General features: G+C 44.9%; 1 protein-coding gene across 1 annotated transcript; it reads right to left on the reverse strand.

Annotated features, from left to right (window-relative positions):
- Window positions 1-5,742: 5,742 nt before the first annotated feature.
- On the reverse strand, window positions 5,743-14,067 carry LOC115392290 (cytochrome P450 2F2-like). Its single transcript, XM_030096876.1, has 11 exons — window positions 13,850-14,067; window positions 12,739-12,901; window positions 11,811-11,963; window positions 11,536-11,696; window positions 7,677-7,745; window positions 7,437-7,541; window positions 7,158-7,293; window positions 6,894-6,979; window positions 6,600-6,701; window positions 6,363-6,504; window positions 5,743-6,282 (listed from the first exon to the last, which is right to left on the reverse strand). Exons 1-11 carry the CDS (start codon window positions 14,009-14,011, stop codon window positions 6,095-6,097), a joined length of 1,467 nt encoding a protein of 488 aa, XP_029952736.1. The 5' UTR covers window positions 14,012-14,067; the 3' UTR covers window positions 5,743-6,094.
- Window positions 14,068-15,697: the final 1,630 nt, after the last annotated feature.

A 15,697-nucleotide genomic window follows, 5' to 3' on the forward strand; every position in this document is an offset into this window, starting at 1 on the left:
TCTATTACAGCACCTAGACATCACAGTACATGGTGTCAGAAGCCAAGAAGCCCGTCTCAGGCAGAGATCGGAGTGAGACGCGGGTGAGAAACAGCTGTTTTTTTGTTTGTTTGTTTTTTTTGCCGTGAGCCCCGCGGGTGAAGCTAACAAGCTAGCAGTGCTAACAACAAGAGGTCCGGAGGACAGCGCGGCATGATGGAGTCTCTGCTTTCAATCAACCCACCGGAGAACTTTGATTTCAGCAACTACTCGTCATGGACCACCTGGAGTCGCCGTTTTGAAAGGTTTCGTGTGGTGGCGGGACTAGACCAGAAAGACGAGAGCTCCCAGGTAAACTCGCTGGTGTACACAATGGGTGACAAAGCAGATGACATCCTGAACACGCTGGGTCTGAGCGACGATGAGCTTAAAAGGTACAAAAGTGTGAAAGAAGCCTTTGACAATCACTTTACTAGCAAACATAATGTGATTTATGAGAGAGAACGTTTCAATAAGAGATGCCATGAGCTGGGAGAGTCAGCTGAATACTTCATTGCTGTTGTCTATAAGTTAGCAGAAAACTGCAAGTACGGACCACTGCAAGACGAAATGATAAGAGACAGGCTCGTGGTGGGCATACAGTACCAAGGCTTGTCAGAAAAACTGCAGATGGACAGTGCATTAACACTTGAAAAGGCAGTGCAACAAATAAGACAGCATGAAGAGATAAAGAAACAGCAACCGGTCGTGAGAGAAGCAAATAAAAGTGAAATGAAAGAAGCAAATGTGGATTTGTTAAAGTTCAAGACAAAGACTTTCAAGGGAAATCTAACACACAAACCAATGGAGACAGAGTGAAAACCAAAAAGGACAAAAGTGCTGTGGTCGCTGTGGAAAATCACCTGTACATTCCAAACTCAACTGTCCTGCACGGGACGCAGAGTGCAGAAAATGTGGAAAGAAGGGACATTTTGCAGCAGTCTGCAGGTCCGGCAGAGTAGCAGCAGTAGTTGAGGATGAGGACAACACACTGTTTTTAGAAGCAGTGTCAGGAGGTGCAAATTCCACCAACTGGAAGAAAACAGTGGCAGTGAATGGCAAAAATGTTACCTTCAAACTGGATACAGGAGCTGACGTGACCGTGATACCAGCTGCCACTTACTCAAAAGAACTGCATGGCCCACTCACCAGAGCAGAGAAACCCTTATGTGGCCCCCGTGGAAAAACACTGCAAGTGAAAGGTCGGTTTGACACAGTCATGAAATACAAAGACAAAATGACAACACAGGCTGTGCATGTCATTCAGAAACTGTCTACCCCCCTGTTAGGCTTTCCAGCTACTTCAGCGTTAGGCCTGCTGCATCTTGTAGACAGTGTGAAAGAGTTAGAGGCTGACATGAAAAAACTGTACCCCAAAGTCTTCACTGGTCTGGTCTGGGAAGTATAAAATAAAACTGAAAGGTGATGTTAAGCCATATGCATTGTCACTGCCGCGTCGAGTCCCACTGCCACTGCATGATAAAGTTAAGGCAGAGCTGGAGAGAATGGAGAAGATGGGTGTGATTGAGGCCATTGAGGAGCCAACAGAGTGGTGTGCGGGGATGGTGGTCGCCCCTAAGCCCAATGAAAAAGTCAGAATCTGCTCGGATATGACTCACCTGAATGAGTTTGTTTGTAGAGAGCGCCACATACTGCCTGCAGTAGACGAGACGTTGGCAAAGTTTGCAGGTGCAACAGTCTTCACAAAACTGGATGCTACAGCTGGATTTTGGCAGGTACCACTACACCCAGAATCAGTCCCCTTGACCACGTTTATAACCCCGTTTGGAAGATACTGCTACAAAAGGTTGCCGTTTGGAATCTCATTCGCACCGGAACACTTTCAAAAGAGACTCACTCAGATGCTGTCAGGACTTGAGGGAACCGTATGTCACGCAGACGACATACTGGTTTTCGGGTCCATGTGAGAACAACATGAACAAAGACTGCACCGCGTGTTGGGGCGGCTCCAGCAAGAGGGCCTGACTCTCAACAAGGATAAGTGCCAGTTTGCTGTTGAAAAAGTTATGTTTTTGGGGCACATCATCACAGCACAGGGCATTGAGGCAGACCCTGGCAAAATCAAGGCGATCAGACCCACACCCAAAGATGCGTCAGATGTGAAAAGATTTATTGGCATGGTGAACTATGTTGGAAAGTTTTCCCCACGAATAGCTGAACTTACACAGCCACTAAGGGAGCTTTAAAGCAGACACTACTTGGGAGTGGGGGACAGCACAGCAGTGTGCCTTCGATGAACTCCGTCAAGAACTGAGCTCACCCACAGTCCTTGCCCAGTACTGTCCGAATAGAGAGACAAAAGTGTCTGCGGACGCTTCCTCCTTTGGATTGGGAGGGGTCCTGTCTCAAAAGCAACCAAAAGGTGATTGACGTCCAGTGGCATTCATCTCATGCAGCATGACAAATGCAGAGCGCAGATATGCCCAAATCGAAAAAGAGGCACTCGCGCTGATCTGGGCATGCGAATGGTTTCAGTCTTATCTGGTAGGAATGGACTTTTTGATTCAGACAGATCATAAGCCACTCATTTCCCTACTGGGCAGCAGAGCTCTTGATGACCTGCCAGCTCGTATCCTACGGTTTAGGTTACGACTGCTTCGCTTCATATACAAAATCGAACATGTTCCAGGAAAGAACTTAAAGGTGCTGTAGGCAGGATTCCGCATCTCCGCCATCTTGCTTAGGGTTACCTAAGCAAGATGGCGATTTGACCCATCTAAGAAGGCGATTTGAAACCCAGCACAGCCAATCCTGTCCAGTTTTCTCTGACATCACGCCCTTACGCAAGTTAAGCCCCTCCCACAAGAACGTTCAACGAACGTCCCTCGACCAATCACGGTTAGAGCCTCAGGGCTCTTCTGATTGGTCAAAGATACCTGGAGCTGTGGAGATTCCTTTTCAGCTCAGAACAGAGACAGATGGAGACGCTGCGCCCTCGCGGTAGTGCAATTATGCTACACTCCTAAAGGATTACCAATGGATACTCTAACATTTAATCCAAAGAAAACACAGAAAAATTAGCAATGACTAGCAAAATCCTGCCTACAGCACCTTTAATCACAGCAGATGTCCAGAGCACTGTCCAGAGCTCCAATCCAAGCCCCACCCACAATGCTGGACAAGCAGTTGGAGGAGGATGTGAGCGTGTCTGTTGACCAGATCTTGCAACAGCTACCAGCATCTGAAAGCAACCTTGGGCAAATCAGACAGGCACAGGACATGGACAGTATGTGCAGAAAACTAAAAGGCTTTGTACAAACAGGGTGGCCAAACAACAGAAAAAATCTCCCACAGGAACTTCAAGTGTATTGGCAGTACCGCCAAGACCTTCTGACTGCAGATGAACTGTTGATGAAATGTGAGAGAATTGTCATTCCATCAAGCATGCAAGAGGAAATGCTGACAATCATACATGAGGTCGTCAGGGAATAACGAAAAGCATTGCAAGAGCTCAGCAATCCATATGGTGGCCAGGTCTGACCAAACAGATCAAACTCAAAGTGGAGAACTGCTCGGTGTGTGCACGGGAGGTGCACAACGCGCCTGAGCCTCTCATGACAACACAACTTCCTAGTAGGCCATGGCAGCGTGTTGCAGCAGATCTTTTTCAGTGGAATAAAGACATGTACCTTGTAGTGGTAGACTACTTCTCAAGATATATCGAAGTTGCGAACCTTATATCTACCACTGCAGTTCCAGTGATCAACAAACTGAAAGCCATTTTCCCACGGCATGGGGTCTCTGAAACTCTTATCACAGATAATGGCCCCCAGTTTTCAGCAGCTGAGTTCACAGCCTTTGCAAAAGACTACGACTTCAACCACGTCACTTCGAGTCCCCACTATCCTCAAAGTAACAGGGAAGCAGAGAGGGCTGTAAGGACTGTCAAATCTCTCCTCAAGAAGGGGGAGGGCCCTCACAAAGCTCTCATGGCGTACAGAGCCACACCTCTGGCACAGGGCTCTTCACCTGCACAGTTGCTGATGGGTCGTAACATCAGGACACCCTTGCCTGTCAGTAAAGAGAAACTTCAACCAAGATGGCCAAACCTTCATCGGTTCCGAAGCAAAGACCTGGATCAGAAAGAAAAACAGGCGTTCTGGTTCAACAAGAGACACAAAACTCAGACAAGACAACAGCTCAGACCAGGACAACAGGTCTGGGTGAAGAACAGCAACGACTCGGGGATCATCCACAGCCCAGCCAACACCCCTCGATCCTACAACATCGACATGCCGTCAGGTTGCCTCAGAAGAAACAGGTCTCACATCAGAGTGATACCTGAGGGCTCCACGGTTACGAGGTCAGGGCGGGTTGTTGACACCCCGCAAAGACTGGACTTGTGATCACTACCAGGTTGTCGACCCTGACCCCTAGACAGGTTCGTCTTCAGTAAGATAATTTTCATGCAGACATGTTGGCATTGTTGTGAAAAAAAGAAAAAAAGAAAAGGAAGAAATGAAAAGAAATAAATGCTGTTTGTTGTGTAACACTGTGAAAAAAGGCACTTAAGAAGTTTACTGAATGTATTGTTTATTGCACTGTTTAGTAGTACAGGTTTACTAAAAGAAAAAGGTTTATAAAAAAAAAAAAAGCTCTAAGAAGAAACAGAAGAAAGAAGAATATGGACACTAAGCTACAAGGGGGAGATGTAATGGGAGCATTGGGGTAGGAACGATATGATGGTGAAACCTGGTGGGACACATTAAGAGGACGGAGACATGTAAATGTATGGGCCTAGCAGCGGTGTTATTAAAGGGGCTGTATCATGCTTTCTTAGCTAGTTCAAACCCTAGAAAAGGCATTAACATGGTAATAGTTTATTTTTGGCGCAAAGGAAAAGTCATTTTGTGTGAAATAAAAGATTTTCTGGGGCTAATTGTGAAACCCGGAAGTGAAAACGCTCTGTTTCACTGAAAATCCCGCCTCTCCCCCTGTGGACTTTGACTGACAGCGTACTTCAACCAATCAGCACTTCGTTAGCGTCTCTAAGGGTTAGCTTTAGCTCTTTAGCTCTCGCTTCTCTACACGGAAGCGCAGACCCTTCAGACTCTTGCTCTTGCTTGACTGTTGCTTTCAGACAATGGTTAAAGTTTATCTCCACATAATCAGAGTTAGAAAAAAGCGGCAACGCTGATTGTCGAGGGCCTGCGGGAGGGGGGCTCAGGGGAGCCATCTTCTCCGTGTGATGTGAACGTGGGAAAACAGAGCGTTTTCACGGGTGCAGGAGGGGCTGCCTCTATGAGCAGCACAACAAAGAGCAAAGGGAAAAAAACGCTTTGGGGGTGTTTTTGGTGAGTACATAACTATATAACAAGGTTAAAACATGCAAAAAGTGAATTTTGCATGATACAGCCCCTTTAAAGAGCCTGTAAAAGAGCATTTATGTCTCTGGGATGTCTATTACAGCACCTAGACATCACAGTACAACAATTTTCCCAGTAGAGTACTTCTCAAAAATGTCAAGGTGAAGTGAAGTTGGGGAATGAAGAACTCAGGAGATTGGCAGAACTTGATGAAACAGTTTATTCTCACACAGCCAAAATGCCCACATCAGATCTGGAAACAGACTGCCGACCAGGAATCCGACATCTTCTCTGACACCAGCTAAACCCTTTCCTTCTCCCAAGGTGGGGTGAGCCCTTCTGCGCCATCTCTCTTAAAAAAAAAAAAAAAAAAAAATGACAGATTTCGTGTCTCAGAAACAACTGTCTCATCATTTTGGCTCAAAACCTCTCACAGCTGCCCAAAGTTATCTTCTCCCCGAGTCACACGAGTTCTCCGTCAGCCCACTGAGTCTCGCCTGCTACTTGTGATTTGAGACACGATGCTGACTCAGGTGTTTCCCAAAGGCTCACTCAGTCCGTTTTCTAAAAGTAATCTCTCCTGGATTCAATATGGCTTCATATAGGATAATTTTTTGCCAATCTACAGGCAATCCACACAATACATGCCTTTACAGAGTCAAAGTTGATCAAAAAGCATCTTCTTCACCCACATCACCTTAGTAAGAGCTTTTTCCCCTCAGCATTTCCTGCTGTGTCTGCAGGCCGCCTCACTGTGTTGACCTGAGCTCCACCTTCATGTGATACGGTTTCGGAGACAAAGTAACTCCAAACATCGGAGTGAAGTCTGGTTCTCCTGCGTCTTCAGGCCAGATGAACTTAAACTTCCTCAGCAGAGTGACCAGGATGAGGAAGAGCTCCATGCGAGCCAGACCCTCTCCGAGACACATCCGAGGACCTGAGGACATTCAGCAAGAGGAACATGAGGCTCAGCCTGTCTGTGCACGGCTCTCTGGGTGTGCGCTGAAGTGGTCCGACCTGCAGAGAAAGGCATGAAGGCCTCTGGTTTGAAAAACTCTCCCTGGTCGTTGAGGAAGTTTTCAGGGTTGAATTCATGAGGGAACTTCCACTGTCCTTCCTCGTTCAGCACTGAGGTCAAGTTCTCGATGATCATCATGCCCTGAAGAGAGAATGAACCAAACAAAACAAGAACAGTTGCAGCTCTTCACCCTCCTGCCTCAGATAACGAAACACCCTGAAGCAGCTTCCACTCACTTTGGGGATTGAATACCCCATGAGCTCGGTGTCTTTGGTTGTGCAGTGGAAGACACTCAGCGGGACGGTGTTGGCCACTCTCTGCACTTCATGGATCACAGCCTGGGTGAAGAGAGTTTGCTCGAGTTCGTCCTGTTTTTATCTGATGATCAGTCAGTTTTCTGTTTGAGGGTTTGTTCCCTGAGCTGATAGAACTGATCTGAACTCTCTCACAGACCTGCTGTATGGTAGCTTCCTGAGCTGACCACTAACAGAATGAAGAAGAGTTTTTTTTTTAGTGATGCTGGGCAGTACCTGCATGTAGGGCATGTTATGTCTGTCCTCAAAAGAGACTTGATCCTTTCCCTCCAGCACCCGGTCGATCTCCTGCTGACATCTTTCTGTGAGGGCGAGATAACATCTCACATTTCACATCACAGACTCAACAAATGAAACCAACACCATTTAAGAACAAAACATTAAAAAAAAACAAAAAAAAAACATTTATTGTCTCACTCAGGAAAACATCAAGTCAAGCAGCAGTCCTATAAAAAGACAAATCTGCATATCCATGTGTACCTTGTATGTGGGGGAAGTTCATCAGGTAGAAAAACCCAGTCAGCAGAGTGTTGGAGGTCGTGTCTGTCCCGGCAAAGTGAAGATCGAGAGAGTACATGATGAGCCGATCTTCTGAAAAGGAAGAATCTTCTCCCCTCTGGAAAGACAAACATTCTCACATCTGCATCTTATGGACAAACGGCATAAACACAGTCAGGTTCAAATGGATCATGGGTGATTTAAACTCAGTTTGCTGTGGAAAATAGGCAGCGTGCCATCTCTTTTAGCACCTGAACGCACCTTATCCAGCTCATCCAGGTAACAGTCGAGAAAGTCTCGTGGCTCTCCGGGGACTCTCGTCTTTTTGTGCTCCGTTAACACCTCCTTTAAAAGATCCGTAACAATCTACAAAAGGATAAAAAAAAAAAAAATTCAAAAAACACCCACAAAACATTAGTCTTGTTGTTTAATTGTCATTATCAAACTACATTTATGTATTGATTTTGTGCCCATGTGTGGCTGGAGTTGTTTGAACATTACCTGAGCATTCTGAAAGGCCTTTCTGAAGGGCAGTGGGAGGCGTCGGATGATAGGAAACGAGTTATATAGCTGTAGAGGAATTTAAAAGGAAGATAAGCTTTGAAAAAAAGGTTTTCCCAATATTACCCTTAAGAGGAGGACCAACTATGATCCAAATAAAGTACTGAGTCAACTCATTTGTCGCATTTCTGAGTTCCGCAGATCAAAAAGGAGCTGGCAGCAGTAAACAGAGCAATACCGAAGCCTCGTTCACACGAAAACGTTTCCAAGGGAAAACAAGTGTTTTGGGTGTCCGTTGACATGCCGAGGATGCCTGGAGCCACTGAAAACTGGGGAAAACGTAACTCTGCTTGTGAGCACCCACTGCATCATTTTCAGTGTTTCTGCTCTTTCCATGTAAACAAACATCAAATTCCAAATGTTGAAATTCAAATTCAAAACGGAAACACAAGAACAATATTCATGTAACCCAGATCTCACAAAACTGTGGGATGGGGCCTGAGTTTGGTATGAACCAGTAAAATTTGTTAAACCAAATAAGGGACACAACAACTGAACTTTAAAGACAATGATCCTCTAAATAGGGTTTATTTTGTATCAATGAAATAAAATAATAAAATTCTAAATGAAAATGTGTTTTAACAAAATATAAAATATATACAAAGACAAAAATTAAATATTAGTCCTTTTCTGAATTATCTTTCAAACCTTTTCTCCTTAAGAATTTACCCTTTTTTGATGAAAACCTGTTTTAGTACCTTGTTAGATATTATTTACAAAAATCCCAAATACATTTCACAACATCAAAACCAACATAAATCAAATTTGTGGGCCCACACACATACACTCACTCCTCTACCATTCACTTGTAAATAACCATGTTGCAGGCCTGGTATGAAGCTGTGGAGCGGTGAGGCCAGAAACTGTGGGGCCGCTTCACTCCAAATTGAGCAACAGAAAATAAAATGTGCACTTTTAGTAATTTTGATGAGTACTCACGGACCCAAGGGGGTTAATAGGATGAGTGGGGAAATGGGTGTTAAAGGCACTTAAGGCAACTTTACAAAATTTACCTCAGTGCTGCCGCGATAGGCGCTGCGGGTAACTGCAGCCACCAGCCAAGGCAGCACGGGAGCGCGCACAAATATTTTACAGAATGTCCGGCTTCACAGCGCTGCACCAGGGATGCTCATGCTGTGTACTACGTCGTGGTTTACTGCAAGACCACAGCACATATTATGTGATTTTTGTCAGCATCCGTTTTCACTCCCAAATGCAGCTGAAGTTCCCTCCATGAATCAAACGCATATCCAATATTTATTCGGGTACCTGCGGCTTCGGTCTTTTTTTTTTTTTTTTGACTCATGAGATAACGCTGATAAAGTCCTTTTTTTCTTCGTGGTGTTTTTTGTGGGCTTTGAGTGGATGCAGTTACCCGATTGTATGGGGAGGGGGGGGGGGGGGGGGGGGGGTTGTGCTTCGATTCACAGACGGGAGCAAATATATAATATTACCGGGAGAGCGGACAATGAAACTACAAATAGAACTACAGATGAACTTTCTTCTGTTGATTCTTGGTTTGTCAGCGAGTGAGCAGCGGCGTATTTGCGCAGCGCGATTCATTTGAAGTGTGGAGGAGTGGTGTGGGTCTCCTCTCTGCTCTGACTGCAGCAGGGGGCGCTGCTGAGACTGGCCGCCTGTGAGTGCTTTGGGACGGGGGAGGGGCTCACGCAGCACCCGCTGCTTGCTGAGGACAGCGGAGACGTCCTGTCACGTCTCGAGAGCAGCAGAAAAAGTCGCTAAATTTGTCGCTAGTCGCTTTTGACATATAAAAAAGTCACCAAGGGGCTTTGGAAAGTCGCCAGATTTAGCGAGAAAGTCACCAAGTTGGCAACACTGCCGCCCCTGATCCCAGCAGTGTATGAGTCCGTGTCCACGGCGGCCATGTTCTTCCTCTTCGGTAACGCGCATACAGCGTCAATTTACGTCACATCCCCACGACTGCGCGGGAAATTCGGACCCCGAACAGCAACAAATTATTTGGCACACAGCCTGTATAAGGCAACAGACAGATACGCGGATTGACCTGTTATTTTAGGTTTTTAATGCTTCACGACCCATTAGCATTGAATAAAGTGGAAATGCATCTGTAGTTTTTCACAACTCTTGCCTTAAGTCCCTTTAACAGTCACAAGGGCACAGAGGAGTAGATGGTCTCTTGTGAAGATGGTGATGATGATGAGATGAAACAAACTCAGATCACTGAAGAAACAAAGCTGAAGAAGTCACTGAAGAAACAGCAGAAACTCATCCGGGCCTCTGGTCGACGCTCCAACCGGCTCTCTCTCAGTCCACATCTCCTTAAAGGATATTTCACTTAGTTCAACTCACACTTATTACAAGTATGTGCTCATACAAGGCTTAAACTGAGCATATTGATTCTCAGTCATATGCTAAAGCTAACAGCTAGCCACTATGTAGCACCAGACACGTGATTCCTTTAAAGGAATACTCCGAAGATTTTGGACCCACGCCCTATCCCGATCATTTTCAGAGTGAGATAAGCCTATAAATACCTTTATTGTGTCCGTTCGTCCAGTCGCGGGCTGTTAGCTGTTAGCATCGTAGTTAGCTTAGCTCAGCTGCTGGAGGTGAAGAGGAAACAGAGACGGACTGACGAAAGTGGACAAAATACTCCTTCCAGTGGTCCAGGGGACGGCGTATTAGCACGTGAAGTAAATCCAAATGGTTGTAAAACATTTTAAAAGACGTTTTTTCCTTTTCGATCCATTAAAATAACGTGTTGATCCACACAGACCGCGGAAGGATATACCGGAGCACAGCAGTAGAAGGTAGACTCAGCCACTGTGCGCCTGGTATATCCTTCCGCGGAGCACTATGTTTGTGCAGATCTGTGTGTATCAACACGTTATTTTAACAGATTGAAAAGGAAAACACGTCTTTTAAATGTTTTATAACCATTCGGATTTACTTCACGTGCTAATACGCCATCCCCTGGACCACTGGAAGGAGTATTTTGTCCACTTTCGTCAGTCCGGCTCTGTTTCCTCTTCACCTCCGGCAGTTGAGCTAAGCTAACTACGATGCCAACAGGTAACACCCCGCGGCTGGACGAACGCACACAATAAAGGTATTTATGAGCTTATCTGACTGTGTAAATGATCGGGATAGGGCTTGGGTCCAAAATCTTCGGAGTATTCCTTTAACACTGCAACCACACGATCTAGCACAGAAATACACATATCTGTTACCAGATGCAGATCACAACAGTCACATTCTGGATCAATGGGTAGTCAATCTTCCATATAACTTGAAGGTTCTCCACAAATCACGATGTTTCCTCGCCATTTACAGCTGACATGAGAGAGATCTATTTTTTTCTTCCTGTCACAGCACCTGCGCCACTTGTCCCGCCCCTTACGCAAAAGAAGATCTCTGATTGGCTATTAAGTTACAACCAAACCAATGACAACAGAAAAACACCATGAGTGACAGCTGAAAAAACATCAAGACAGTGTGCACATCTTTTAAGAAAACAATGAAACCAAACTTATTCATCTCTTTCAATTTCACATATAAATGAACTTTATACATTTTACACTGTAAATACATTTTAACTGAATTCTATGTTTTTAACTGAATAAACTTTGTGGCTCTTTTAACTCATTTACATAGAGAAATTATTCATTTTTTTAAATATTTATAAAGTCTGATTGTCAATGTTTACCTTTTAAATGTCTTTAAAGCATGTGTCTAACTAGACATGGCTACATTCATACTACAAACGTTGTCGTGTGAACGGGGCCTGAAAGCCATTGCTTCATGTGCCTGAACTCACCGTCGCCCACGGCCCATTGGCCAGTTTGGCATTCTCAGTAAAGGACTGAACGATGACTTTGATGAAGTTGTCATCGTAATCGTATCGTGTACCAAACAGAACCTGACAGATTATGTTGGAGGCGGCGTTGTGAAACATAACCTGAGGAGTGAAGGGTTTTCCTGCAAATGGCACAACGTCAACTCAGTTTTGACACAATATTGAACAGAAATTAAATAGATTTTATCCATTGACATCAAATTAAATCCAGTTTAATGGAGCTGAGGTTGGCTTACCAATGCTCCCTTCCAGTGTCTTAACAACATATTTGATCTCTCCATGAATGCGGTCCTCCATTGAGTTCTTGCCCATCCCAAAGTTTCTCAGGGTCATCAGAGCGAAGCGGCGGTGCTCCTTCCAGCTGCTGCCGTAATCGGCGAAGATCACTCCTATAATGTGTGAGGCAAAAAAGAGATAGAATAGATCAGAAGAATAATTTAAAGAACACTTTTTGAAATAGATCAGATTCCCTGTGTTGTTCATATCTTCATTTTGTACAAATTTCAATACCTGAGGGGAGAGGTGTCCAGTGAATGTGACCTTAAAGCGATACTTCAACATTTTGGCAAATTGGCCCATTTAGCGCAATTCCCTAGTCATTTCGAACAGCAAACTTACTTTTTTTGTGAGGGCGAGCTGTTGTTTATTCAGAGGTGAGTGGGACGGACAAAATGGAAGTGGATGGTATTTTTGTTCCCCCTCGTCAAACTCATCAAATACAAAATCCAACAACCCCCAAACACTTTGGTGGACACGTTATAATCCACACATTCACTTTATTTCACTTAATCTTTGGAGTATTCCTTTAAGATAATCTGATAAGTGATTGTGGTGGTGGGGCGTGGTTTAGCTGGGATGCAGTACAGAGGCGCCAGCTGGCCACTGGGGGAGCTGCTGGGGGTGGATAATTGAAGTCACCTGTGGATAATTACTAATTGTCTCTCCCCTCCCTCTCCCAGGGCCACCAGAGGCTTAAGGCGGCGCCATCCTCAATGAGTGGGGAGAAGGAGGCGTCAGGGAGACGTCAGAGAGAGGTTATGGACTTCGGGCAGACCTCGGCAGGCCACAGCCAGTCTGCAGGGTTTTGTGAGCTGGAGGTTCACCTGAAAGAGGGACTCCAGCTGTTGTACTTTTGGTTTGTGGTGCGGCCTGGGAGAACTGTACCTTTCCACTCTGTGACATGGTTCACAAGTCGGTCTTGGGGTCGTCCAGCGAAATCGGCACCCTTGACCACCATGGCTTCCTTGATGGCCTTCACTCCATTGAGGATTACAGCTGGCGTAGGACCGAAGTACAGACTGTAGATATTCCCATAAGACTTTCCCAGCTGGCCGCAAACAAGAAGCATCTTTTAGATGGCTCAAGTGGCCACAGGAAATTATCACTGTTTACAACAGTTCAGCATATCTTCTCTTCTTTACAGATAACAAACACAGATACAGCAGCATTGAAAAATAGTGTTAAAACAGAGGAAAAATATCCCAAATTGTTTGGAAAGGCACATGAACCAAGTAACACGAAGCTCAACCTAGTAAAGTAAAGTAAAGTAATTTCTAAGTGTGTGGATTTTCTTATATTATTATCATTGTTTAATTCATATTCATTTTTACTGGTGTTTCCTCCCTGTGTTTATGTAGAAATTTTGTTATGTTCCTATGTTTCTGCATAATTATACTGGAAAAATAGGGCACGCTGTGATGCATCCGCGCTTATATTACGTGCCGGATCTACTTTCAATCAGACGGCGATGTTGACCGGTGACGCTGAGTTGATTTCTACCACACTGGCTGGATAAACTGTGTTTTTCTTCAATAAATACGATGAAAGAACAGTTCTAGAGTGTCCGAGGCGTGAGTAGACACTGTGTCATTAGGTCAGCACACCCTTTACGGTGGGAGTTATCAATCTAGGCGAGTTAGAGCAATAAAACCGTACACTAAGTGATTAATAATGAAACTAAAGCAGATACAATCCAAACATCGAAGTTGATTTGAATCATATGTAAGTAATTTTCTTCAGTAACTCTATTACTTTGATGTGGTGTAGGGTAAAGTCCTTTGAGCTTATCGACAACTGAAGTCGAAGGATTGGCATCAATAAGAGACCACAGTCTGGAAAACTGCCCTGACCTCAACTGAACTTATCCAGGCAAAAAGCCATCATGTTATGTAATCAAACCAACAGCATTTTTCCCTTTACGAATATGTGTGACAAAAAAAGTCATCGATGAAAAAAGGCATTTAGTGCCTCAGAATTTATTAAAATTTTGTCTTACCCTCTCAAAGTCTGCCAGGGGATTGTCGAGGTTCAGGCTCAGAATGTTTCCCAGCATCGGCAGCACAGCAGGCCCCGGGGGAAAGTTCTTCGGCCTCCGAGGGGTGAGCCCAAGTACGATGAAACAAACGCAGACCAAAACCAGCACAGCTGAGACGAACATGGCTGAAAGGAGTGGGCTGAAATGAAGACGTGCCCTCGCTCTCAAAGGGAAGTTCAGACAAGTTGAGGTGAAGCCCTGCCTCCGTCTTTTGTTTACTTTGGATCTTTGGGTTTGAGGGGAAGCTGAACCTTGAACAGAAGTGGGTGAAGGTTTACAGAGAGAGAAAGGGAGGGAGATCAAGCCTTTGATAAAAGACAGCTGTGGTTTCTGTTCAAGCAGCAAGACAGACTTGCCCTCATTTATCAATCCATCTTTCAAACGGGTGTATATCTGAGCGGTGAGCTCATCGTACGACGGGCTCGCGTGGCATTACCGAAACGTCCGAACCTCGCCGATCTCAGCGTTTGAATGATGTTGATAAATGCGGCGGCTGAATTTGATCGTCATTAACAATGTTACGCCCTGAAATATTCATAGCTCCAAAGCCGCGCCCACTGAGGTCAAACACGGAAAAAGAGCGATTGTGGCAAAAAAAGAAACTTTTGTGAGCTGGAAATGGATCCTCTCAGGTCTGAGGTGGAGGTAAATCAGGAGGAGTTCTTTGGAAGAATAAAAACTGGAATTAAAGGGAAAAACGTCGTCTGGAGGAAGCTTGCGGTGACAATGAACAGCATCGCCTGGATGAACAGACACCGGCTGAGGTCTGAACAGATTATAGATCCATTAATTTAACCCTGATATTACAAATAATGAGGCTGAGTCACGATATACAGCTCAGAGTTTTATTGTTTTGTTCAATTATGTCTCAGAGTCGGACAGCAGCGGCACCGCGGCCAGGTCTCCTCCCCACAGCGGTGAAGGTCCCACGGAGACACACACACCCAGTACCGGACCCGGTGCCGAGAATTACCTTGGACCGAGCGGGACCCGGGACTCAAGCCACTGAGAGCGGTGCGTGCCACCTGCTGCCGGATCTGCTTAAATGAAAGACAATTTATAGAAGTCTTCATAAAATGTTTGACTAAACGTCCACTGTCTGTATTTAATCTCCCTTTATTTCATATGTTATTTTCTAGGCTACTGGTGTCACATTGCTGATTAAATAAGTCATTTGCTAAACTTTAGAGTTTATTTACATTTCAGTAGCGGTTCTTCAGGCCCAGTGGAGGCTCTGCTGGTTCCCACATCCTCTCGTGGTGCCGGCGCATCAAAAGTAACTCTATTGGCCAGTGCAATATTGTGTGAAACTGCCTAAATAAAGTCACACACCTGTTAGGGGATAAACAGGAACAGCAGCGTTTCCCCCGCTGGATCTGAGCGTCTGAAGCTGCTCCGCAGCAGCGTGTGCATCTGTTAAAACTGCCTCCTCTCCGTAGCAGGATCAACCAGTGGAGTTAATGAAAGTTAAAAATTCTTTATTATTCCCACAAGGAAGAATTCTATTAGATATTCTGTAAGGGCATTATTTTATTTATTTATTTATTTGTTTATTTATTTATTTATTTTATTTATTTATTTTTAATCTGGACTGAATGTGTGCTGCTTGTGCTTTATGGCGTGTTTGAGATGTGCTTTATAATTATTTTCATGCTCTGCCAGGTTTTTCTGCACTGCACTGCAAGTCCGCACTGACTGAAACTTGCGTACCCGATGTCAGACCTGTCGTGAGATTTCATCTTTCCGAACGATCACGATCATATTGATAAATGCCGAACCCGTCTTTCACATGCACGTATGGCCGGCGTA

Source organism: Salarias fasciatus, chromosome 7 (assembly GCF_902148845.1).
Source record: "Salarias fasciatus chromosome 7, fSalaFa1.1, whole genome shotgun sequence".
Classification (NCBI taxonomy): domain Eukaryota; kingdom Metazoa; phylum Chordata; class Actinopteri; order Blenniiformes; family Blenniidae; genus Salarias; species Salarias fasciatus.